Genomic DNA, 25,185 nt, shown 5'->3' with positions numbered 1-25,185 from the left:
GGGAAGGACGTTCTTTGAGTGGGGGTCACTTCTGGTTGCCCCGCTGCTGCTCTCCCATGCCCGGGGCTGCCTCTAAAGCTACAGACCCACAGTGACAGGAGAGGGCGAAGGATGTCTGTTCGTTACTCGTTTGGCTACTCCTTGGCTCAGTAAGTGTTCAACGAATGCCTGAGGCATGCCTGGGCCTCTGCTCCCGGAACCCCAGAGACGAAGATTTGCTGACGGCCTTCTCCGAAGACACTGAATTGAATTTTTGGTCTTGAGTAAGGTAACGGTGCATTCTTGTGGGCGCCACTCTACCAGGAGAAAAGAGGCGGCCGAAGGAGGAAGGCGTGTGTGAAAGACTTGGGAGCTGCTCTGTGCCTCCCATTCGGGTTGGAATAAAACACCAGAGTAGGCGGTTCGGACAAACTTAGCGAAGCAATGGCAGGTTTCCATGGTTCTCAGTGCTCCCTTTGGCGCCCTTTGTCCTCCAGAATTCAAGTGCTTATCCAGTTGGTAGAACTTGACGTCTAAGCTGTGATGCGTCGCATGAAGGTTTCTGTAGCCAGGGTGATGCATGAATGCTTTCGGCAGGACAGGGAGAGTCACCGCAGATGCCCTTCCGTGTACCTTGGCGGCACAGGTGATTGGTGGATGGCCCTAACACCCTCGCTGCTCTCGCTGTGCTTTCCCTTTTTTAGGGGTTCTCGCGATGCCTTGCTCCAACTATCGTAAATGTCTGGTTTGCTTGTGAGTTGAGCTCTGATGTTCCCCACCTTTCTTGAGTCCCCGAAAATGCCAGTGTCCTTTCCCCATTTTATTAAGCACACTCATGGAGTACTTTCTCTAAAACAAAAACAAACTAACAACCAAAAAAAAACCCCTCTGAATCTATTTTCAAATACCAAGGACATCAGGAGAGGAATTTAAAGGGAAGGAAGGGAGACATTGTTATCTCTGGCAAAGCACATGGACCCGGACTGAGCTCTTAAGCCTTTGCAGTACAATTAGAAATCGGGTATCTTCTGTAGTTATATATATATATTTTTTTATCTGGTTTTCTGCCCTGAGAGGATGCCTTCTCTCTCCCCCATGGCAGTCCCTTCATATTTTGTAAGAAGAATCATGAACTCTTTAAGAATCTGATCAAAGCTGGGGTGCCTGGGTGGCACAGACAGTTAAGTATCGGACTCTTGATTGCGGCTCAGGTCATGATCTCAGGGTCTTGAGATGGAGCCCCGAGTCAGGCTCCAGGCTCAGCCCCAGTCAGCTTGAGATTCTCTCTGCCCCTCCCCCACCCTCACTTGTGCACACGAGTGTGTAGTGTGCACACGCATGCTCTCTCTTTCAAATAAATAAATAAATAAATAAGTCTTTAAAAAAAAGAATCTGATTAAAGCTATGAGCATGAAGGTTCTCATCATTTCAAAATATACAGGTACACATGTCCACAAAAATTACAAAAATTACATGTCTCTGTGTCACATTCTGATAATTCTCACAATATTTCAAACTTTTTCCTTATTACTATATTTATGATGGTGATCAGCACTCAGTGATTATGTCTCGCTGAAAGTTTGGATGATGGTGAGCATTTTGTAGCAATAAAATATTTTTAAATGAAGGTATGTACATTTTTGAAGACATAATGCTATTGCACACTTAACTGACTACAGTATAGTGTAAACATAACTTTTTTTATTTTTTTATTTTTATTTTTTTAAAGATTTTATTTATTTATTTGACAGAGAGACAGCCAGAGAGAGAGGGACACAAGCAGGGGGAGTGGGAGAGGAAGAAGCAGGCTCATAGCGGAGGAGCCTGATGTGGGGCTCGATCCCACAACGCCAGGATCACGCCCTGAGCCAAAGGCAGACACTTAACAACCGTGCCACCCAGGCACCCTGTAAACATAACTTTTATATGCATGGGAAACCAAAAGAATTCATTTGACTGGCTTTATAGCAATACTTGCTTTGCTGTGGTGGTCTGGAACTGAACCCATGATATCTCCAAGGTGGGTCTGTAACTCCGATCTTTACAAGCACCTTTATGAAACTTTAAAGACTATCCAACATTTGTCATCCTCCCCAGCACTTTTGGAAGTCCCTCTTCTTATTCTCTGTATCCCCCGCTTCTGGAAGCTTCCCCACACCTTCCCTGTGCACGTTTACCTCTTAATTCCCCACCGAAGTTTCTCTGACCAGCAGCCCTGTGGGCTCATCTCTTCCTGTCTGTCGTCCCTTCAGCCTCCCATTCACATTCTTCACTTTTGACTCTATCTTCTTTTTTTTTTTTTCTTAAACAAGTAACTCTTCTCCCTTTTTAGTGCAAATTCCCCATTTTGGCTTCCTCATGACCCCGGTTGGCGTAGTCCTCACCAAGGGTGGAAAGAATAAAAGAGAAAAGAAGAAACACACAACAGCTTATGGCCAGAATTTTCCTTAGTTGTTTGTGTTTGGTGGGGGAGCAGGTGTGCACACAGAAGAGCCTGAAACCACCTAGTGCTTCCATTCTCGCCCCGTGAGGTTAATTTTGGGTGTGTGATGGTGTCTAGGTCATCCCTGGAAGGTCAAGTGGCAATTCATAGTTTCATTTTTTCTTTTTCTTTCCTATGCATTTTCTATCGCCCTCTTTGTCTTGTTTTGCATAGTTTGGAACTCGAAGGCAGTGACTGATTGTATGAAAATACCAAAATTATAAACCCCAAGGATTATCCTCTTCAAAGTAGTCAGTCACCTTGATAAGCTACGCCCTTATTTCAACAAGATGGGGCACGTCTTTCAGAGCCTGGCATGCATTCTTCGGCTGGATCATTGGCTGGATCAGGTCTTTAGAATTTGAGCTTGAATTTGATGTTTTAGGAACAAAGCCATTTGGACTTAAATCTTTTTAATAAAATGGATGGTCAATTTTGACACTTTTCTTAAACATTACAGATTCAGACATACGGCCTCCCAGGATAAATACTCTGAAAAAAACCCCAAACCATTGTGTTTATCAGTTCAAGTAAGTCCCATGTGTTGCTTGATAGTTTATGTGCACAGTAAAATCATACTCTATTGGTCATTCTGCCACTAGTCCTGTGATTTTTCTCCCATATTTGTGCTTTATAATTTCTAGATTTTTAATGATGTGATTATGATCTTGGACTCTGGCATCAAACGGATTTAGATTCAAGGCCCGCCCTCGGTGGGCCTCTGAGCAGGCTAGACAGGCGCTCCAAGCCCCAGGGCCCACCTGTGACCAGTAACAACTGAACCTGCCTTGTAGGGCTGTGGTTGGAATGTAAGGGGCAGCACGGTGGAAAACATTTACCACAGACACTATTACGAAACAAGTTCTCAGGAGATATTACTAAACGGGTAGTGAGAGGAAGAAGAGAGGACATGGGGTCATTTCCTAAGCTGAGTTCATGAGTCCCTGTCCCTTGCTTTCTTTTCTTGACTACCTCTCTTTAAAAAAAAAAAAAGATTTTATTTATTTGATAGCAAGAGAGCACAAGCAGAGGGAGCAGCAGAGGGAGAGTGAGAGGGAGAAGCAGGCTCCCTTCTGAGCAGGAAGCCTGATGCGGGACTCGGTCGCAGGACCCTGGGATCATGACCTGAGCTGAAGTCAGATGCTTAACTGACTGAGCCACCCAGGCGCCCCCTGACTATCTCTCTTCATGGCCACGTGCTGTCCTACTTTTTCATTTTTCCTACTCTCTTTTCAGAGTTTCTCTCTTTTCTGTGCTCTGTGCTTCACTTATGCAAATAGCCCTGGACAATGCATGTTTCTGAAGGACTGATTCAATGCCAGGCGCTATGACACTCCCTGTGACATGCCATAGGGACCGTTGAATAACATCAGAGCAAGTTGAGACCAAAGAGGTGGATTTCTGTGGATGCAAGGAACTCTTGTCGGTTTTTTTTTTTAAGCTTATACATTTTTCATCTTGCTATTTATTCCCAGACTGACTTGCACATTCTTTAGTGTTTGGTAGTTAAACACATTTATGCCATTTATGCTGTGAGTCACCATTTCCTGGCATGACAGTATGGCCACAAGAGCACTCTTGCCTATGTGCCATGAGTTTCTGGTAACGTATGGAGGGCCAAAACAGGCCCTTTGGGATCAGTGGACTCTGGCATGACCCAGTCCATCAACAGCAAGACACATAACAGGTGTCCACACTAAGCGTTCCATTGCGTCATCTCCCACCTCTTTGTCACGGGCTCATTACTGGCGAGTTGCTTCGGTTCGTTATGAGGTAGCTGAGTATGTGTGAGATCACTGGCTGAGAAGTTCTGATCACTAAATTAGGGATGTACAGTCACAGTTTAATTGAAGTTTATATGAGCAGCTATTTCCCCTTTTCACAAAATTCCATATTATGCAAGCTATTAAATGTTTTAACGCCTAGGAATTTAATTAAATCATTTTTTCTTAAGTCCTCATGAGACTGACCCTGCCATATATTCAGTATCACACTTTTTCAGAAGAACTAATTATTTCGAGCAGCATTACTTTATAGAAAAACTTTCTAGAGCAGTCTGTCATTCTTCCTGAGCAAAGGCTATATATATTCATCTGCAGTCAGTACTACTACTTAAAACCTGATGATGGGAGTTATTGTATGGGTGTGGACACCCCAAGAGAAACACGCCTTATTGCAGCACTATTCCAAAAAACTGAAAGCCGACTTGATCTATTTAGGGTAGACATCAATATTGTGCTATAAAAATAATGAAAAAGTTCAGTTGCCAAAAGCTATTTACTGGCACATTAGAAATTAATAATGTATATTCATGTTTCCATTTCACACACCTATATTGAGTTCTCACTCTATGCCAGACATTATGCAGGATTCTCAAAGACGGCTCCCTTCCTTCAAGGAGTGGCTCTATTACCAGCAAAGCTGACCAAAAAGTGGATAATCATGAGATAGTGAGGTTTGCTGTAAGAAAGGTATGTATAATATACTCTGAACACAGAGAAGTTTTTTTTTTCTTTTTAAGATTTTATTTATTTGAGATAGTGAGAGAAAGAGAGAAAGGGAGATCATGAGCAGGGGGGAAGGGTGGAGGGAGAAGCAGACTCCCCAGTGAGCAGGGAGCCCAACGTGGGACTCGATCTCAGGACTCTGGGATCATGACCTAAGCCGAAGGCAGATGCTTAACCGACTGAGCCACTCAGGCACCTGAACACAGAGAGTTTGAGGAGAGTGGTTCATAGCTTCCTAAGAGAAGACATCACTTGAAATAAGTCCTACCAAATGAAGTCAGACAGGCAAAGGGAATGATGTTGGAATGATGTTCCAACAACAGGTGCACTTACCCAGAGGTGGGAGAACGCAAGGTGCATTCTTTCTTTTCACCTTGGTCTTTACACCTTGGTCTAAAGCACCTCTATAAACATGACAGCCCACCTCATCATTTTATTACACTGTATTCATTATATATTCTTTCTCTGTATTCATTCTCTCTCTCCCTCTCAAAAATGCCATTTATTTTTTAAAATATTTATTTATTTTAGAGAGAGAGCATGCATGTGCCAGTTGGGGGAGGGGTAGAGGGAGAGAATCTCAAGCAGACTCCTGGCTGAGCGCAGAGCCCGACACGGGGCTGAGTCTCACGACTCTGAGATCATGACCTGAGCCAAAATCAAGAGTCGGACACTCAACTGACTGAGCCTCCCAGGCGCCCCACAAAAAATGCCATTTATTAAGCCCCTAGTCTGTGTAGCTCACTGGGCTTTGTACTTACCTCATTTCACCCTCCAAGCACCCTGTGGAGTGTCTCCTCCTTCCCCATTGCACAGATGAGGAAGTTGGGAAGTCGAGGCTCAGTACTTTGCATGAGGTTCTTCCACGGGGAGGTGGCAAAACCGGAATTCAGCCACAGGTCTGTTTAAAAGCCAGTGCTTTCAAACACCTCATTCTACTGCCAGTAATTGTTTGAGTTCTGGCTTTCTCTCAACTATGACACATTCTTCTATCATCGTCCTTTTGCTGCTGTCAGCTAGAAATAATAGTTAACATTTCTGCTCTGATTTTAGAAAGCACTTTCTACTTCTTTTCATTCAATCCTCACAACAATTCTGACAGATCAGGAAGTAAATATAACTATCTTTGCTTCAAATGAAGAAACCGGGGTTCATGTTGCATGGTTTTGCCTGATGTGACGCAACTAGTAAGTAGCAAAATAGAAATTGGAATGTTTCATTTTAGATTCAAAAGTACACGTTCCACACTGTACACAAAAATTAAGTACACATGGATCATAGACCATAGAACCTTAAACTATAGAACTTCTAGGTGAAAACAGGAGAAAATCTTTATGGTCTTGGGTTTGGCAAACATTTCTTAGATAAGAAACAAAAAGCACAAACCATAAGAAAATAAATTCATAAATTGGGCTTGATCAAAATTAAAAACAGTGTCTTTGAAAGACTTAAGAAAATGAAAGGACAAGACACGGACTTGGAGCAAACATTTATAAAAACATATATTTGATGAGACTAGTATCCAGACTATATAAAGACCTGTCACAAATCAGTAATAAGAAAACAAATGGCCTAATTATTTAAAAATGGACAAAAGATTTGGAGGAGCACTTTACTAAAGAAGAGGTATGAATTTAACCATGGATATGTAAGAGTGCTACAATGAAAACTAGAAAACATTGCTGAAAGAAATTAAAGAAGACTTAAATACAGGGAAATATATTTTATGTTCATAGATTGGGAGACTTAATTATTGTTTTTTAAGTAAACTCTATGCCCAGCATGGGGCTTGAACTCATGACCCTGAGATCAAGAGTCACATGCTCTACCAACTGAGCCAGCCAGCTCCCTCGGGAAACTTACTAATTTTAAAATGGCAATATTACCCAAAGGTGATCCACAGACTTCTTGTAATCGCTATTAAATTCTCAATGGCCTTTGCAGAAATGCTGACCCAAATATTTATATGGAGTTGCAAGGGACCCCCAGATAGCCAAAACCATCTCAAAAAACAAAACAAAACAAAACAAAACAAAAACAAAAACAAAGCTAGAGGACTCACACTTTCTAATTTCCAGACTTACTACATAGCTACCCTCATCCAAATAATGTGGTAATGGCATAAGACTAGACATATAGATTAATGGAATAGTACCACGAGTCTGGAAATAAACCCACACTTACGGTCAATTGATTTCTGATAAATTTCCCAAAAACATTCAATGGGAAACAATAGTCTCTTCAACACATAGTGCTAGGACAACTGGATATCCACATACAAAAGAATGAAGTTGGACCCTTAACTCACATACCATGCAAAAACTTACCCCAAATGGATTAAAAACCCAACCACACAAGCTAAAATCATAAAATTTTAGAGGAAAACATTAGGGTGAATCTTCGCAACCTTGTACTTTGCAATGGTTTCTTAGATATAACACCATAAGCGACAAGAGAAAAAATAAATAATTTGGACTTCATCAAAATTCCCAACTTGTGTGTATCAAACAATTATCAAGAAAGTAAAAAGATAACCCATAGGATGGAAGAAAATCTTTGTGAATCACTTATCTGATAAGGTTCTACAATCCAGAATATAGAAAGAACTCTTACAACTCACAGCAAAAAATCAGATAATCCAATTTTAAAATGGGTCAAGGACTTGAATAGACATTTCTCCAAAGAAGAGATACAAATGGTCAACAAGTACAGGAAAAGATGGCCAGTGTCCTTAGTCATTAGAAAAATGCAAATTAAAACCACAATGACATACCATCTCATACCCACCAAGATGAATATAATTTGAAAAAAAAAAAAAGGGAGAAAGAAAAAGAAAAAGAACAAATGCTTGTTAAGGATGTAGAGCAGTTAGAGTGCTCCTACCTTGCTGGTGGGATATGCAATGGTTTGGACATTGTGGAGAACGGTTTGTGTTCCTCAATAAATTCTACATAGAATTACAAGATGACCAAAATATCCCCCTCCTATATACCCAAAAGAATTGAAAACATGTGTTCAAACAAAACTGTGTCCACAAATGTTCATAGAAGCACTGTTCACAATAACTAAAGGTGGAGATAGGCCAAATGTCCAACATGGACATGAATGGATAAAATATGGTATATCCATAAGATGGATTATCATTCAAGCATAAAAAGCAATGAATTATACCTCAATTAAAAAATCAGTCATTAAGGGGGCACCTGGGTATTTGGTTAAGCGTTTGACTCTTGAGTTCGGCTCAGGTCATGATCTCAGGGTCCTGGGATCCTGAGGGGATCGAGCCCCACATTGGGCTCACCCTCACCCTCTCCCCCTCCCCCTGCTCTCTCTCTCTCTCTCTAAAATAAATGAGCAAATCTTTTTTAAAAAACCAATTGTTAGGTGAGAAATATGTCTTCAACATATTTCTAATAAGAGGACCCATGGGAAATTATATAGAAATACATATATTAAACATTTGAAGGACAAAAAAAGAAAGCAATGAGGTATTGATAAATTCTACAATGTGGATAAACCTTGAAAACATTGTGCTAAGTGAGAAAACCAGATACAAAGGCTACATCTTGAATAATTCTACTCATATGAAATATCTCGAATAGGCAAATCCATCGAGGCAGAAAGCAGATAAGTGTTTGCCAGTGGCTACTACTAATGTTGTGTGTATTTTACCACACACACAAAAGAAGAGACTGGATGGCAAGTAAGGACACAAAAAATTGCCGAACATCTTTGGTCATTAGGGAAATGTAAATGAAAACTAAAATGAGATGCCATGACACACCTACTAGAAGGGCTCAATCAAAAACTCTGAAGGTGCCAAGCGCTGGTGAGGACGTAGATGGTGCAAAATGGCAGCAGCCCCTTTGGAAAACACTGTCACGAAGTTAAATACACACTTACCATTGGACCCAAGGACCCCACTCTTAGGGATTTACCCAAGAGAATGAAGACATACGTCCATATAAAAATTTATTTGCAAATGTTCATAGCCGTTTTGTCAACAATTGCCCCAAACCTCAAAATAACCCAAATATTCATCACCTGATACCTGGACAAAAGGTTGTACGTCCATAAATGAAAAACTACTCAGGAATAAAATGAAACAAGCAGCTACTATTTGCAAGACATGAGTGACCCTCAGAAGCATTATCTAAGTGAAAGAAACCATAGTCAAAGGCTATCTGTCATATCCTTCTACCTGTATGGCTTCCTGGAATAGGCAAAACCGTAGGGACAGAAAATCGATCAATGGCACGTATTGCATGGTGCACTGGGTGTTACATGCAACTAATGAATCATCGAACTTTACATCAGAAACCAGGGATGTACTGTATGGTGACTAACATAATATAATAAAAAAAATTAAAATTAAAAAAAAAAGAAAATCGATCAATGGTCGCCAGGGGCTGTGACTAGGAGAAGGGGATGAACTACAAAGGGGCACAAGAGAAATTTGGGGGGACGACAGAAACGTTCTCTATGTTATTGTTGCAGTAGCTAACACGGCTGTGTACATTGTTAAAATTGATAGACCAGTACGCATGTGAATTTCACAGTATACAATTTGTACCTCAATTTAGCTGACTTTTCAAACCACTTGTTTTTTATCTTCCATTATCATCTTTCTGAGGAGCAGAAGCATTGATTCTTCTACTTTCACAGTATTAGAAGTAGAAAGGAGGTTGTTTTTGTATCTGAAGATCAAAAGGGTGGCAGTCTTTCAGCTAAAATCTCACAGGGCAAACTAAAAGCCGTTGGGTTCGTGCAGAACAAATGAGGACCAGAAAGAAATAATGGTCATGCTTCTGGGTCATCAAGAAAAGGAAAGGAAATGGAGTGGGAGAAAGGACAAGGAAGGATTGAATTGGTGGGGAACTAGGCTGCTGTTAAATGGGGGAGAAGTGGTGATGAGGCCACTTGAGTAGGAAAGATGATTTCACCTTCATGTCTAGATGCACAGATCGAAAGCGTTTTTGGCCCTCTGCATCCTAGGATCCCAAGCAATTGGATCCTTTGAGAGACTGAGGCACAACATTTCTATTTAGATGAAAACAAGAAGATCCCCCTGTTAGATCACCTTGTGGCTACAAAATGGTGCCTGTCCCCCCAGCACCCTAGGCAGGCTTGCCGAGTGCTAGAACACATCATATTTGAGGAGTTAATGCATGAATATACTAAAGCTTGCTGAAGGGCAGGAGAATCTCCTATTAAATTAAAAACTCTAAAGGGGACTCTAATACGACCATTGTTCTGTCTGTTATTACTGCGAGAGTACTAGAGAAAACAGTATCTCATTCTTTATTGTGCGCTTGTGAACAACTCCTCGTCGAAATAGACTGACTCCTCCAGCGCTTTCAGGACTTTGAAAGATAGATCTAAACAGATTCAATGTAGACCTCAGGAATCGAATAGACAATTTCAGCAAAGTATGTCCTTCGCAATTCAAGCCCCACTAAAGCTGGTACATGGATCATATAATTTACTTGTGGCGCTTTCTGCCTACATCTACCCCATGGTTTATTAAAATAGAAGAGACAAATACTAATAAAACGAAAAGCTCCACTGAGAATTGACCAAACCACATCACTTTCTTCACATCTAGAGTATTCCAACCAATAGTAATTTTACAACGGCTCTCCGTAGTCCCAGACACAGCTCTGCAGCCAGAAGCCCACAGCACAGGCAAACCTTTCCCTACAGCACAACAAAGAAACGGGTTTATGAAATCACCACTAAATATAATAGAACACTGGAGAGACGTGTCGAACAGAAGCAAGAGGACAGAATGCATGAGAACCAATTAACCATGTACCGTCTCTGCAGGAAAGCACCCAGTTGCTGATGAAGCTCTTTATGAAGACGAAGGAATGGAACATAGGATGATATGGGGCTGAAAGCCTCAAACACCAGGAGCCACAAGAAATGCAATTTTTTTAAGGAAATATACCTAAAAATAGACTAAGTGGAATAATCAGCCCTCCCATTTGTCATTATTAGCCCATTCTCAGTATCGCTTATCCTAAATAATACACAACGTATGGTTAAGAAATAACCCGTGCCATCACTTGTCTTAATAACACGGCAAATACGTTCCATATGTGTAGGACCTCGGGCTGTGCCACAAACATCTGAACACCGAGAGTGGACTGTTCGAAGAGAAAATTTTTAAAAGATACAGACATAAATTGGCTAGGTCACCCAGAAGAATGGGTTTCTTTCCTCCCTGACACCTAGAACTTTCTAGAATGCATTCCCTGTGTCCCAGGAAAGAAAGGAGTATTTAGACTTTGTATGCCCGTGGAGGCTCACTGCTGCTTTGAACTGGAAACATCGGGGACTGTGTCACTATGGTCCCAGTTTTTAAAATAAAGACAAACGTCTGTATGTGCTATCATGCACATGCGTGCACACACACACACACACGTTCACATGTACATGCTCGTCTAGTTCTGTCTTACACACTTTTCGGGATGTTCTTCACAGTACCATTTTATGAGGTGAGGAGGAATTGTCTGGGTAGGAAACCGTCTTTACCTGCTGTTTGAAATTCGGGCTGCGTCCGATGCCCCGGTGCCTTTGCCTGGGGGCTACAATAGCTGGGCCAGAGGCAGCGAATCCCGCTTTCTGGGCGTCAGAGAAAGGCGCGTAGGCACCCGGCGTGTTGTCTCCTGCACAGTGCTAGCGACGGGGAGCTGAGTTAGAAGGGGCAGGTGTCGAGGGCGAGGACACAGAAGGACGTAAATAACAGGATGATTCTGGAGGTCCAGGAACATTTAGAGACTGAAACACTAAAGAAAATTCTTACCATAGAGGGAAAATAAAGTTCCTCCACGTTTAAAGGCCACTTGAACACGGAGAATTTAAAACTCTCTCAAAAGTTTGCATCTGTTTTTTGGTGGGCCCACATGCACACATCCTTCGAGCAAACATTTATTCAACACCAGCTGTGTACGACGGAGTAGGAGATGCAGGGAATATGAAAATGAAAAAAAAAAAAACCCTCAAACAGAACAAAACAACCTTCATAGCTCACTGTTTCTGAGGACTTAACAAGGCTTTTAAATAACAAATATTTCTCACCAAATTGCGATTTGGTGAGTTAAGTGTAGAGGCATCAGCAACATTTTATGGCATTTTCATTAGTCCCCAAAGGGACTTTAAAAAAAAAAAAGGGATAGAAACATTACATTTTTAATTTGGCCCATAGAACACATTTTTTTTCCTCAAGAAAAAGAGTGCTGAGGGGTTGATAATATTTTTCACCCCTGACCCATCATTGGATTCTCATCCTTTCAGAGATCCCCATCTATAAAGATGTAAACAGACGTTTCCACTAACATGAGCACAAGCCCTGGTCTCTCCACCGTTTGTTTACATTTCTCCCTGTTTTTGTAAACAGGCGTAGGATAGATGCTTCAGACCAGTGCCTTGGGGACCTGGTAGGAATGGGGAAATGTGGAATCAACACAGACCGCATTTTCTCTCTAGCCTCATGCAGTTTGAAGGTAGGCACTTACTCTGCATTTGACAAAGCCTTTTGCCCCCAAGTCCGATTTTTCTCTACAGCCTTCTGTTTCCTACCTGAGTAGAGTATCTGCAGATGAACAGAGGATGGATGTGTTACCCCAGATTCTGGTTCTACCCAGACGAATGTTTGGATGGAAGAGGGACTGCACACGTTTCTGGGAAATGAGTCGTACACAAGATTTTATTCCATTTTTTAAAATTACTCATCCACTCACCAAGTCCAAACCAAGGTTATGCAGTGTTACCTGAGATTACTGGTGGTTTCTCAAAGCCGCCCTCTGCTCCCCCACCTCCCACCCCCTTTATGGAAAGCATTCCTCGGGCTGAGCATCTCAGCATCTCAGCGCTCTGAACCACACCTCGCCCCGCAGCAGCGGTTCCACCCTTTTTTATTTCATGGACCAGTAAAATCCCTCTAAATGAACCAGTATAGTAATGCTATCTTTGCATCCTGCAGTTAAGAACTTAAAAAGCAAAAACACGGCCACAAGAATTTAATGGAAGGAATAACCAAAAAAAAAAAATAGTAAAGATATAACCTCATGCATAACCAGTTTATAAATAGAATACATTTCGCTCTGTGAAAAAGCTCATAATTCTCCTTATTTTTTCTCTTCTTGCCATAGATTGACTTTTGAGAACCACTACCTTCAAGCTTTGCATCAGGGCCATAAAAGAATAAGTTAACCAAATATTCAATTTCTGCTGTTTATGTACCATGGCACGGGCTCAAGTTTGTACTGGCCGCAGAGCAGAGGAAGAGAGGAAGTGCATGACCCAGCCCCAGACCTACCGTCTCAGCCTTTCTAGCTGCTCGTATTGCTAGTGTGGCCAGTACCTCAGACGGAGACTGTTCCTCAGAGTTCGCCCCAGTCAAGGTAGTGTGCGACCGACCAGGAGACAGTACCTTTCCCTGCGCTCGGGAACAATGGGAGGCAAGAGTCACCCTCCAACACTGGAACTGTTAGAAATCAATTTTTAAAAAATTCAGTGTGATTATCAAAAACACAAGGGGGGGGGCTAACACATCTCCATTTGTCCAGACTCAGGCACACCCAAGTCCAATTAACGTGACCCTCAGGAATGTAAGGCAACACAAGAAAGCCATAAAATTACTCAGCTTTTATAGCACCTGGGTTGTTTTGTTTTATTTTGTTTTTAATGTGAATTATTTCAAATGTAAATGAGAACGAGGAAATCAGTGTCATGGGAAATAGTATTGGTTTCGGACATGTTAATGATTTCAAGTGATCCGGGTAAATCTCCTCACAAGCAAAGAGGAAAGCTTAGCAAATAGGAAGATCTGAAGAAAAAACCCGAAAATCTCCAGAGGTGCCTTTCTTCAGGGCCGACAGTGGTTGTCACGGCGGCCTTAACAACTGGTGGGTTTTCCGCCTCAGTCAGCTCTTCAGCAAACCTGTCAGTGCTGATGAAGAAATCACAAAGACATTTCCCCTCAGTGAAATGATGAATCGATGAAGAAGGCTACATCCTGGATACTTTAAATTTAGATCAAAATGGTGTCTCTTAGGGGGTCTGGGTGCTCAGTCAGTTAAGCGTCTGCCTTCGGCTCAGGTCATGATCCCCGGGTCCTGGGATCGAGTCTTGCGTCAGGCTCCCTGCTCAGTGGGGAGTCCGCTTCTCCCTCTGCCCCACCTCCCCTTGTGCTCTCTCACTCTCAAATAAATAAATTAATTAAAAAAAAATTCTAATAGGGGCGCCTGGGTGGCTTAGTTGGTTAAGCGTCTGCCTTCAGCTCAGGTCAGGATCCCAGGGTCCTAGGATCCAGCCCCGCGTCAGGCTCCCTGCTCAGCGGGGAGTCTGCTTCTCCCTCTCCCTCTGCTGCTCCCCCTGCTTCTGCTCTCTCTTTCACTGTCTCTCACAAATAAATAAAATCTTTAAAAAAATGGTCTTTTAGGAGCAACTGTCCCCCAGGCCCTCTGTCTTGGAGGAGGAAGCGTAAGCCCCAGACTTCAGGCTACAGAGGTGTCAGCAGATGCTGGGGGAACGTCCGTTGTGCTGGTCACTTTACTATGATGTGTATTGTTTGTGTGAGTGCTCCAGTCAGAGTTCCATAGGTTTCGAATTGTCTGCTCTAACCCTACTTTTCCCACAAGCCCTGATAGTTACAATGTTCAATTTTGTAGTACTGTGGCCGGAGCCAAGACACCTGCCTTATTTTCACAGGGCAGTCAAAGCCCCCATGTGACCCTTGGAGGGACGTTAAGAATTAAGGGCTGGGGATGGTTATTAGAAGGTTATTAGAAGAAATGAGAAGTGGGCGTCCTGCATCATCTAGAGGAAATGACTTCTGATGTGCTTCTAATTCTTGGCTCTGAAACATGTCTGGTTTGGACAAAGGCAATGCATCAGACTATCTTGGCTTCATGAGAAAAGAGGGAAAAAAAACCAGTGAAGACTAACTAATTCGCTTATTTGTAATTACATGGTTGCTCCGCAGGCTTCGAATCCAGGATAGGTTTATAGGATTTCTCTCGAGTGCCAACTCCGATTGACTGGTAGTGAAATGCCTGAAGCCATCAGGTGGGGAGGACACTCCCGCCACGTCCAGGCTCAGTGGGAAAGAATGCCACAATCCATTAGTGACGTCTGTCCAGAGATGCAGCACCGGTGTCACCCCGATCGCAGGGGTGAGGAGACAAATGGGCCGGGAAGACAAGCACGTGTGGTCCTGGAATCCGTATGTTGACCTTTGGAAAGGAACAAATCAATTCTCCGATAACGAGTCTGTCTCTGTCGGTTCTCCTGAGACCGCTCCTTTTGGTGAACTGAGAACACAGAGGGTTTAAACCAGCAACACTGAAGACACTGGTGTAGGGACCCTGAGATGCTGTGACCAGAAAAGGCCCTGCTTCAAGGATCCCGCCCCTCATTATCTTTGGACTTGTTACACATTTACTCATATTAAGTACTCGTCATACTTCACCCCTCCCCCATTTTTTAAATTAGTTTCAGGGGTAGAATTTAGTGATTCATCAATTGCATACAACACCCAGTGCTCGTTCCATCCAGTGCCCTCCTTAATTCCCACCACCCCGCCCCCTTACCCCATTTTATATTTGCCATATTTCATTGCTTGTGATATGCCACGGAGTCGGTATACACCAAGACAGTCAGGAGGTTGTTTTCACACATGTGAACTCGGCTATTTGCAGTGATTTAACAGTGGGACTGCCACTGTAACCCCTTGATATTTTAATTAACAGATTATTTGAAGACCATTTGAGAAAAGAGTATGAGTCCTGGTGTCTGAAAGCCTTTCTTTCCCACCACAGAGAAAGTGCATGACCAGAATTTGCAAGACAGCTATCAGTGGCTCAGAGAAAATGCCAGAAAGTACGATTCAGTGGAGCACTCATGTAAGAAATGCTCTAGGAGGCACAGAGGACAGACTGTGATGTGGGGAGGAGCATGGATGTGGACAACTCGGAGTTAGAGTGGAGTCACGTTACATATGCGAAGACATTTTTGGAAAGGCTTACCCAGTATTCCTCTTTTATTTCCTTTCTAGTTTTGCAAAAGAACTGCTTGTAGATAAGTTCAAGAGAACTATTCTAGTAAATATAAAGCTTTGTGTCATGTTGCCACCTTTTTTCTTCCTCATTGGTCCATAAAATATTGGTGCCTCTTCCAGTTGACCGTGCCTTAGGTTCAATGAAATCATCCATGACAAGTGAGGAAATGCAGTAGCAAGAAGCTAGTTGTTGAAATGTTGTCCGCATTTTCTTATCGGGTTGGTTGTGCTTCTAGGATTAAAATTGGTGAGACCTCAGTTCTTGTTGTGCCCACGTGGACATGACTTAGTGCCGTATTTCAGAAAGGCTGGTGTTAAGGAACCAAGTCATGGGCTGGACAGCCAACTAGAATGGATCGACCTAAAATATAGCCATGCTTGAGGCCACAGAGCGACATTGTGCTGCTTGTGTAGATGCCTGACAGCCCGAGGACGAGCTTTTGCTGTCAGCTTAGGTATGCACGTCGCCAAGTGTGTCACTGGATTATTTCTTGCTAATTATCACCTTCACTTTCTTGATAATCCCCATTTTGAAGTCACTGTTAGCCTTCTTGTCTGCTCCTCTCTCTTGTCATCTTTAATTTCGTTCTCACACCCACAGAACTCCTTGTGTGGATTTTTACAGCTAATAATCACGAAACAAAGAACCTGCTAGGTTAAACCATATAAAGATGGACAGTATTTAGCATTTCTGACCTACAGAATCAGCAGCTTTGTGTGGTTCCCCTTCATACATGACACACGAGATGTTCACATGAAACAGTTCATAGTCTGAGATGAGAGGATGGCCCTGCATTCGTCGCTATTGAGAGCATTCTAAATACAGTATCTTTTCCATTTGCCTTCCTGCCAGCTCGGTGGGAGCCTCTGAATAACACTTTTAGTGTAGATGGTTCCTTATAAAGACCTTCATTTGATCAACTGTGTGTAAAGTATTGTCTTTTTTTTTTTTAAGTCAATGAACATTCACCGCACACTTCATAGAGGCTAGACACCATCCCCAGCCTTGGATACAAGGACTGGTGCAGCCCACCCCTGCTCTTCAAAGCATGCAATCTAGGAAGGGAGATGAATCTGGACATAATTACAGTGCAAAATAACAAGTAACATCACAGATAAAATAACACGCTATAAAGGTGCTTAACCCTGCCCGGCAGAGCAAGAAGACCTTAGTGCAGGTGACATTGTGCTGCTTCTAGAAGGCTGAGCCATTTCCTTGGCAGCAAAGAGAGGGAATGGTACAACATCACTCCACAGGACAGTTGGTTCAAAGTCCCAGAAACACGACAAAGAAAAGCGTGTTTGAAGCAGCTCTTCGTGAATGTAGACAGGACATGTGGCAATGGTGAGCGAAAGGACAAGACAGGAGGCTTGAGTAAGACTTGGTCTTGGAAGGTCTTCCGTGTGGAGCGAGGAGTTTCTGTTTCATTCTGCAGGTGGAGGGAAGGCCAGAGACACAATCGCGTGGGATGAAACCACTTGGAAATAAAACTGCTTTTTCTGCTTCAAATGGATACGTCTAGCCCAGTCATCACCTAAGCAGAGAGAAACATCGCAATAGCGACCCCAGAGCATCAGCGAGGGCAGCAAGAGGTTTTTCTGACCAGCCCTGGTGCACATGTGGGCTGACGCCATCTGGATTTCCAAAGAGGTGGCTCAGCCCTCACATCTCTCCTAAACACAGTCACTGAGCTGTGGTTCCTTACTGTGGCTGGAGGCAAAGCCAAAGGCTGCGTTACTGCGAGACATCATGGCTTTGGCAATGAAGGGCTCCCCGGCTGCAGCACCCTCTCCTTCACTCGCGGGGAAGGAGCTTGTCAGCACACACTTCGTGGTTCATATTTTCCTCACTGGGTCATTGCAGAGGGGCGATTACACCTAAATGCAGTGAGAATGATTTCCTTCCCAAACTGCAGACTGGCTAATCAGCGTCCGGTCTTCCAGCCACGTGACCTGGCATCTGGCATTTAGGAGTCACCAAATGGAATTACACAGCGCCGATCAATTGTCAGCTCACCCTGGGCAGAACGTTCTCTTTTCAGCTCCCTCCTGCTCAATACTTGTTAATGTGCAGTAGTGTTATGGTTTATCTGTACAGGGATATCAACAGGACTGCATCAGAACTTGACCACAAATGGAGATTTATGTGTGTGTATGTGTGTAAATTATACACACATACACACATATGTATATATGAATACATATGAATGAGTTATCCCATTTATGTGATTTTCTAGGTGCGTTAAGCTAAGAGACCACCAAACGTTTTTGTTTTGTTTTAAAAATTATACGTATATGCGTACGTGCATTATTTTGTATTATACACACGTGCATAAGTTTACATGTATATGCATGAGTTACCCTGTTTATATGAATTTTCCAGATGCATAAAAATATGAGTGATTATCAAACACTTTTTGTTTTGTTTCCACCAAGTCTTCATGGAAATGTTTCTGAAAGTGTCGGAAGGGTGAGTTCTAGAGTCTGTGTGCTCTGTTGGAAACTCTGTTTCTTCACCTCCTAGCTCTCTGTCCTTGGGCAGGTGACAATCTTTCTGATTTGCAGTGTTCTCCTCTATAAAATGAGAATAGTAGCAACGCCTCATAGGATGGCTGTGTTCATTAAATGGGTGCACATGTAAAGCATTTGCATGCAGCGAACATTCAAGAAATGCTAACAAGTAATACTTTATGCATATTAGAACTGGTTCTTGAATATCGGGGCCATCATCATGAGCATTGACGACTGCAGGAAAACAGAGCTGGCACCCTCATGGCCTATTAAGAGTCAGAAAATGATTCGCCCCTCAACTCAATGGCGCCAGACTGCCAAGCTTCCACCCAGTCTTGTCTGGGTTTTGAATGTTTATATAGCATCCCTTGTTTTCAGACTATCAGCTATCACACTCTGAAATCATTAATATGTATAAGAACCTAACAGTTTTCTTCTTCCCTTAGTGTTTCACTGGCAAATCAAATAATCCAACCTTTTTAAATTCTACCCAAAGTAGGAATTTAGAGGCACTTGGGTGGATCAGTCAGTTAAGCATCCGACTCCTGATTTCGGCTCAGGTCATGATCTCAGGGTCAAGCCTCTCATTGGGCTCCATGCTGAGTGTGGAGCCTGCTTGTTCCTCTCCCTCCCTCTGCCCCACCCTCCACCCCCTTGCACAAGCCCTCTCTCAAATAAACAAATAAATAAATAAACAAACAAACAAAAATAAAAGAAATCTTTAAAAAATTAAAGGGGAAATGTAAATGCTCTGACAGAACGCCCAAGTCTGTGCTTCAGTGTCCAAACTCTGTGCAGTCTGTTTTAGCCACTCAAGAATCTTGTCAGCCAGTTTCAAGATTATTAGCTATGGAAAGACAAATGCTGCATGAGCTCACTTCTATGCAGAATCTAAACTAGTCAGACTCACAGAAGCAGAAAGTAGAACCGTGAAGGCTACGAGCTGGTGGGAGGGGGAAATGAGATGTTGGTCCAAGGTACGATGTTTTGGTTACACAGGGTGAGTCCGTTCCAGGGATCTAATGTGCAGCAACATGACTTAGTTACCAATACGTACTGTGTGCTTGAAATTTGCTAAGACGATAGATCATAAAGTGATTCACCAGAAAGAAGGGAGGGAGGGAGGAAATGAAGGGAAGGGAAAGGGAAAGGGAAGGAAAAGGAAAGGAAGGAAAAATGGTAACAATGTGAGCTGATGGATCTATTTGTTAGCTTTATTATGGTGATGATTTTACAGTGTACACATACGTATATCAAAACGTCAAGTTGTACACCATAAATATACACAATTTTTATTTGTCAATTATACTTCATAAAGCTGGGTAAAAAGTCAAATTGCAGTTGAACGTAATAAAACTATGGCATCATTTTTCAGTAGGCTCCAAGTGTGGAGCCTTAGGCGGGGCTTGATCTCAAGACCCTGGGATCAAGACCTGAGCTGAGATCAAGAGTTGGACACTTAACCCACTGAACCACCCAGGCGCCCCCTATGGTGTAACTTTTAAAGAAGATGATTTGCTGAGTGTATGAAAGAGGCTGCTGCTACCAAGTGACCTCCAGAAAAATGAGAGGATGCTCTTAAAATGTAACATCTGTATCTGAGCGACACGGGACTTGAAACATCCCTATCTTTAGCGATTCGACAGAGAAATAATTGTAACTAACCTCCTTTTTAAAGCCAAATATGGCTTAGAAATAAAAAAAACCTATGGAACTTTTTCTGGTGTTAAAAAATCGTCCAAGTATGTACTACTAACTCAGCCTATCTAGGACCGAATCGCAGCCCCAGAATCCCAATAACATTTGACACATTTCTTGATTGTGGGGGGAGGGTAATTTTTAAATGGACAAATCCTCGTGGGCCTTAGCCTATTATTTTCCATGAAAACATTGTATAAGGGACAAGAACTCCCGCGTTGTAGTCTCTATGAATGGCATCCCTTGAAGTTGTGCAGGGAAGCAATCCCACATGAGATTGACTTTTTTTTTTAAATAAAGGAAGTGATCTTATTTATTTTTTAAGTAAACTCTACTCCCAACATGAGGCTCGAACTCATGATCCTGAGATCAAGAACTGCATGGTCTACCAACTGAGCCAGCCAGGCGCCCCAAGATTGCCTTTATAATAAGTTTGTGTATAGTAAGTTTTCTTAGGGGTTTTTGGTGCTCCAGGAGCCAAACAGTCTCAGTGTCCATGGTGACTATGTTCACACACTGCTGTCACCCTGTCATTCTTCTGGCTGTGATGGCTTATTAGCAACATCTATCCCAATTTTGAGAATATTTTTCTCCAGGAAATAACCTCTGTGCCTTTTTTAGCATTGCAAATTTTATAAATCTGGTTCTATAAAATAAAATAAATCTTCAGCTAATTCTCTCTCCTTTGGCTCGTAAGTAGTAAATTCCTTTTTTTAATTTTAGTTATAAAAAAAGATTTATTTATTTATATTAGAGAGAGAGAGAGAGAGCATGCAGGTCAGGGCAGGGGCAGAGAGATAATCTCAAGCAGACTGCCTGCTCAGTGCTGAGCCCCATGTGGGGGCTTGATCTCACCACCCTGAGATCACAACCTGAGCCGAAATTGAGAGTCAGGCACCCAACTGACTGAGCCACCTAGACGCCCCTCGTAAGTAGTAAATTATACATTTTTAATAGACCTTTGTTTATAAGTATTACACATTTTAATTCTGAAACACTAAATGGCTCTTATGTTACCTCTCAGCCATGTCCCTTCCTCTGATTAGCCCCTTCCTCTACCACACACACATACACACTGTGTCACCAACCCCACAGTTCCCAAAACACACTTTGTTCTCTCTTGCCCATGGACTTTGGGGCCTTTATGCTTGCTGCTCATTCTCTTTGGAAAGCCCTATCCCTCTTTCTTCAACTCCTATGCGTCCATCAGAACTCAAATGAAATGACCCATCCTTTTCCCTTTGAAGGCTTCCGTATCCGGGTGTGCTGGGTTGGACACCCCCCCAGTGTTCCCATAGCGCCCTCTTATTCACCCTGTCTTAGCCCTTAGACGCTGTCTTATGCCCACACTCTGTGTTGAACTGGGAACTCCTTAAGGATACAGTCCTTATCTCTTTTCTGTTTCCCTTGTCTAGCACGTAGAAAGGACTCCATCATTGGTAAATGATTTCATGAATATCATTTCCCCCTTATAAAAAAACGAAACAAAACAAAACACTGTACTTCCAACTAATTGAGCCTATCATGACCTACTAATTTTTAAGTTCAACAACTTCTGATAAGTTTATCAACTAACTGAAAATGTCAACATTTGAGGAAGTCAGCAGGAATACTTGGGTGAGGGGAGGGGCTTAGGGGTCTCAGTTTTGTGAGACCTGGTGATTTCCCCACATAAAGAGCTCTTCCCCGGGTGGGTGTTGACGTCACAGCACAAGAGGGCCAAGAACGTCAACCACAATGCTTTTGTGTTGTTTATTTTTTACCTTTTCAGGTTACAGAGGCTGCTGCCAACGCTCATGGCCAGTTGACTCTTCATCCCAAACCGTTCCTTGTGTGTGGAGGGGACGCGTTCACCCAGTCCAACTTCGATGGCTGCATCACTTCTGCACGGTGTGTTCTAGAAGCTTTAAAGAACCATATTTAGTAACTGTATCTGTGTCCTCTGTGTGAGCTTCAGGTTTTTGCTTCCACAAGTTTCTGTTATTGATTATTTTGTTTTCTATTTTGTTGAGAGAAATTACTGGAAAATTTTTCATATGGAGTATAAAATCAATTTTATAATTTTGACAGTTACCACCCATGCTAGAATAAAAATTCCTTGTACCGTACACCTTTCGCGGTGTTTCTGAATTGCCATGACTACTCCTCGTTAGAGGAAAATAGTGCTTAAGAATAACAAATGACCCTCACAAAAAAGCAGGTCCAATCAAAGTAACAGTTCACATTCCAAAACCTTTATTCTCTTGAAAATTTCCATTCCAAATAAAGAATAATTTTTATCCAATCCTCATTTTTAATCTTCAAGTATATCCTTGATTCAGTGTTTTTGCCAATTGCTGAACTGCAAGATTCCCCCAAACTGTGGCTAATGGAGTATAATTTTTGTCTCTCTCTAGTTATTAAATGATCCTGAATCGTAGGTCATAGATGTCATGACTTCTAGGACTATGGTTTGGAGGGCAATTGACTGACAAAGAAACCCCCTCTTCAAGTTTTCACATAATAACCAGATGCAACTTGACTCTCCAAGTCATATCATAGTTTTTAACCTTAAAAAAAATATTCAGTCTTAACATGAAAGGTAAAAATTAAATAGAAGCTGAGAGAAAATATGTCGATCTTTACCTCTTGCTGTATCGAATGGCTGGTGCTCTTACCTTCATGTGGTCTCTGGGATGTGCTGTGGCATTTAGACTGTGTCAAGTTTAATGAATTTAATACAACAAGAAAATTTACTGAACTGGAAAATAGATGCACTTAAAATAGTTCAATATTTGCCAACTTAGTGGTTCAGCGTATCACCCACATGCTTCAGTGACCCACCTGCTTCCCGTCACTGGCTGGCTGGACAGAAATGGATCCCCGCCTTCTAAACCAGCTCCCTGTCGCCAAAGGAAAAGGGAACTGCATGCGATTTCTGGTTGATGAGATGACTGATATTGAAATTTCTTTCATCATTTTGGCCCATATTTGATTAACGTTTCTCTTCCTTTGGGTTTTACCCTCGAAGCATGGCAGAAAAGACATTCAGATATGCTAACTGTCTTGTGTTTACCTAATGCCATTCTGGAGCCATTGGGCTGAGCGCCTTCTTAAGCCTTAAGGACAACTGTTCTATTCGTCTCCTGAACCCCCAACCTCCGAAGAAAAGAGCAGAGATGGACTTGTGAAGGTGGGGTGAATGACTTAGAAAAAAGATTCGTCTAAGTCGTTACCGATGACTTGTAATATCTACTCCTTCTAATTCCCTAATAATTCCGCATCTGTTTTGAGAAATAAATCTGTGGCATGTACGGGAAAAGACTCAAGTCAGCTTACTATGTAGATCATCGTTACTTTACTATTTGAGTCGTTCTGAAAACTCATTTTACGTATAGATCCATTTCTTCAAGGAAAAGGCCAATTTCCTGCTGCTCGAATAAGGAAATAAAATGTATCCACTGTTTGTGTTCTTTATTTTTGTTCACCTCTCTCCCTTCAGAAACTGAAACAGGTAGAAAAATATCTTGTGCTGGAAGCCATCCCGGAGGGCCACGAAACTCGATGGCCAGGATGCCCTGAAAGCCCAGGGCGAGGGCGTCCGGTGCCCCTGGGAAGGAGGGCAACTGCCGAGGGGGATGTATGTCAGCCTGGAGGACCACACAGACAAGAACTCTTATTAAATCAAGCCAGCCAAGGAAAGCTGCTCTGTTTTGAAAGGAGCCTATTTAAGTGAGAAACGGCTGGAGCAGTGGGGTGATTTAATACTTGTTAGCTGATAAATATAGCCTTCACCAGAATAAAACTTTATGATGCAGTGTTGAAAAGCTTAATTACTAAACCGTCTATGCAGATCTTTCTTGCCCAGGCAGCAAGGGTGACAAATTAGAGCAGCGGAATAGTATTTTTCACCTTTGGCATTTCTGAAGGGGAGAAGTATGTCTAAAACCATCGAGAAAGCAGTAATAATCCCAGACCAGATATTACTGAGGGGAAAAAAAAGACACTTCTTGAGTCACCAAGCCTTCTGTGCAAAATGCCATCATCCCCACCTCCCCGCCTACCCACTACCTTGTTAAGTAAAAAGAACAAGGTCAGTTTTACATTTCTCTGGTATTTTATACTCATCCAAGTACACACACACACACACACACACACTCATCCAAGTACACACATGCATATATATAAAGCGTATACTCGCAGATGTATACGTATACGTACTTGGGTGAGTATATACTTTATATATGACATACATAACGATATGGAAGAAGAGGCGTCCACGCATTCGACCCATTTCTATTTACAGGGCAGCCCACTGCTGCCAGATGGACGTGGTCACCAAAGCGGAACGGAATATTAGTTGGAGGTACGGTCCCCACCACGCGGCTCTCTCGTGAGGCTTCGGAGCTAACACTAACGCTGGTGTGATAGATACAGTAGTCTGATAGGGAATAAAGTCTCCATAAGTCCTGGCTAAATGATGGATCTTGCCGTGATCTTCATTAGCTGGCTTATTTCCTTCCTCGGGGGTCGCTCGCCCTGACAGCCGCATCCTGGCAACGCTGAGCTCCAGCGCAGGCGCGGTTGGCCGAGCCTACACACCCCTGCGCGCCAGTCCTTCCCTCTGTGAACCTGTCGGGTTTGTCATTCAAGGGGTCCTTCTCCTGCCCTCTGTCCGTTCTCCCCTTCTGCTTTTTCTCCTGCTTCTTCCTCTGTGTCCAATCCTCCATTCTCAGAAACCTGGAATCCAAGTGCCATCAAGCGAGATTCATAGTATTGGTGATTCCTTGTTTTAATATATCTTTTTTCCCCCCCACCCCTTGAAATTTAAAGCAGCCAATCTGGCTTTTTATTCGAGGTGATTGGACAGTCATTATTTTGATTTGCAGAAGTAATGCAAGATTTTAAAACTGGATATAGCTTTCAGGGATCTTGGTGCTAATAACCTAAAAAATGCATGCAAA

General features: G+C 42.5%; 1 protein-coding gene and 1 long non-coding RNA gene across 10 annotated transcripts in view; one reads left to right on the top strand and one right to left on the bottom strand.

Moving 5' to 3' along the window:
- LOC117802665 overlaps window positions 1-5,867 on the bottom strand; it is a 108,151-nt gene extending 102,284 nt beyond the window's left edge. For all 4 annotated transcript variants that reach the window (XR_004626092.1, XR_004626095.1, XR_004626094.1 and 1 more), the window contains exon 1: window positions 5,730-5,867. This is a non-coding gene — a long non-coding RNA (uncharacterized LOC117802665). The remainder of the gene's footprint in view (window positions 1-5,729) is intronic.
- Window positions 1-23,745, top strand: part of RNLS (renalase, FAD dependent amine oxidase) — a 255,901-nt gene extending 232,156 nt beyond the window's left edge. For 2 of the 6 annotated variants that reach the window (XM_034662388.1, XM_034662390.1), the window contains exons 7-8: window positions 22,014-22,132; window positions 23,029-23,543. In XM_034662388.1, coding sequence (XP_034518279.1) covers window positions 22,014-22,132; window positions 23,029-23,167 — 258 coding nt within the window. In that variant the 3' untranslated portion in view covers window positions 23,168-23,543. Of the gene's footprint in view, window positions 1-4,818; window positions 5,047-13,124; window positions 13,377-22,013; window positions 22,144-22,638; window positions 23,544-23,723 lie in introns of those variants that run through there. The other 4 variants (XR_004626090.1, XM_034662391.1, XM_019794266.2 and 1 more) reach the window with 4 other exon arrangements.
- Window positions 23,746-25,185: the final 1,440 nt, after the last annotated feature.

This window comes from Ailuropoda melanoleuca, chromosome 6 (genome assembly GCF_002007445.2).
Source record: "Ailuropoda melanoleuca isolate Jingjing chromosome 6, ASM200744v2, whole genome shotgun sequence".
Classification (NCBI taxonomy): Eukaryota; Metazoa; Chordata; class Mammalia; order Carnivora; family Ursidae; genus Ailuropoda; species Ailuropoda melanoleuca.
The sequence above is the reverse complement of the archived record's forward strand: the minus strand, read 5'-3'. Positions and strand labels throughout refer to the sequence as shown.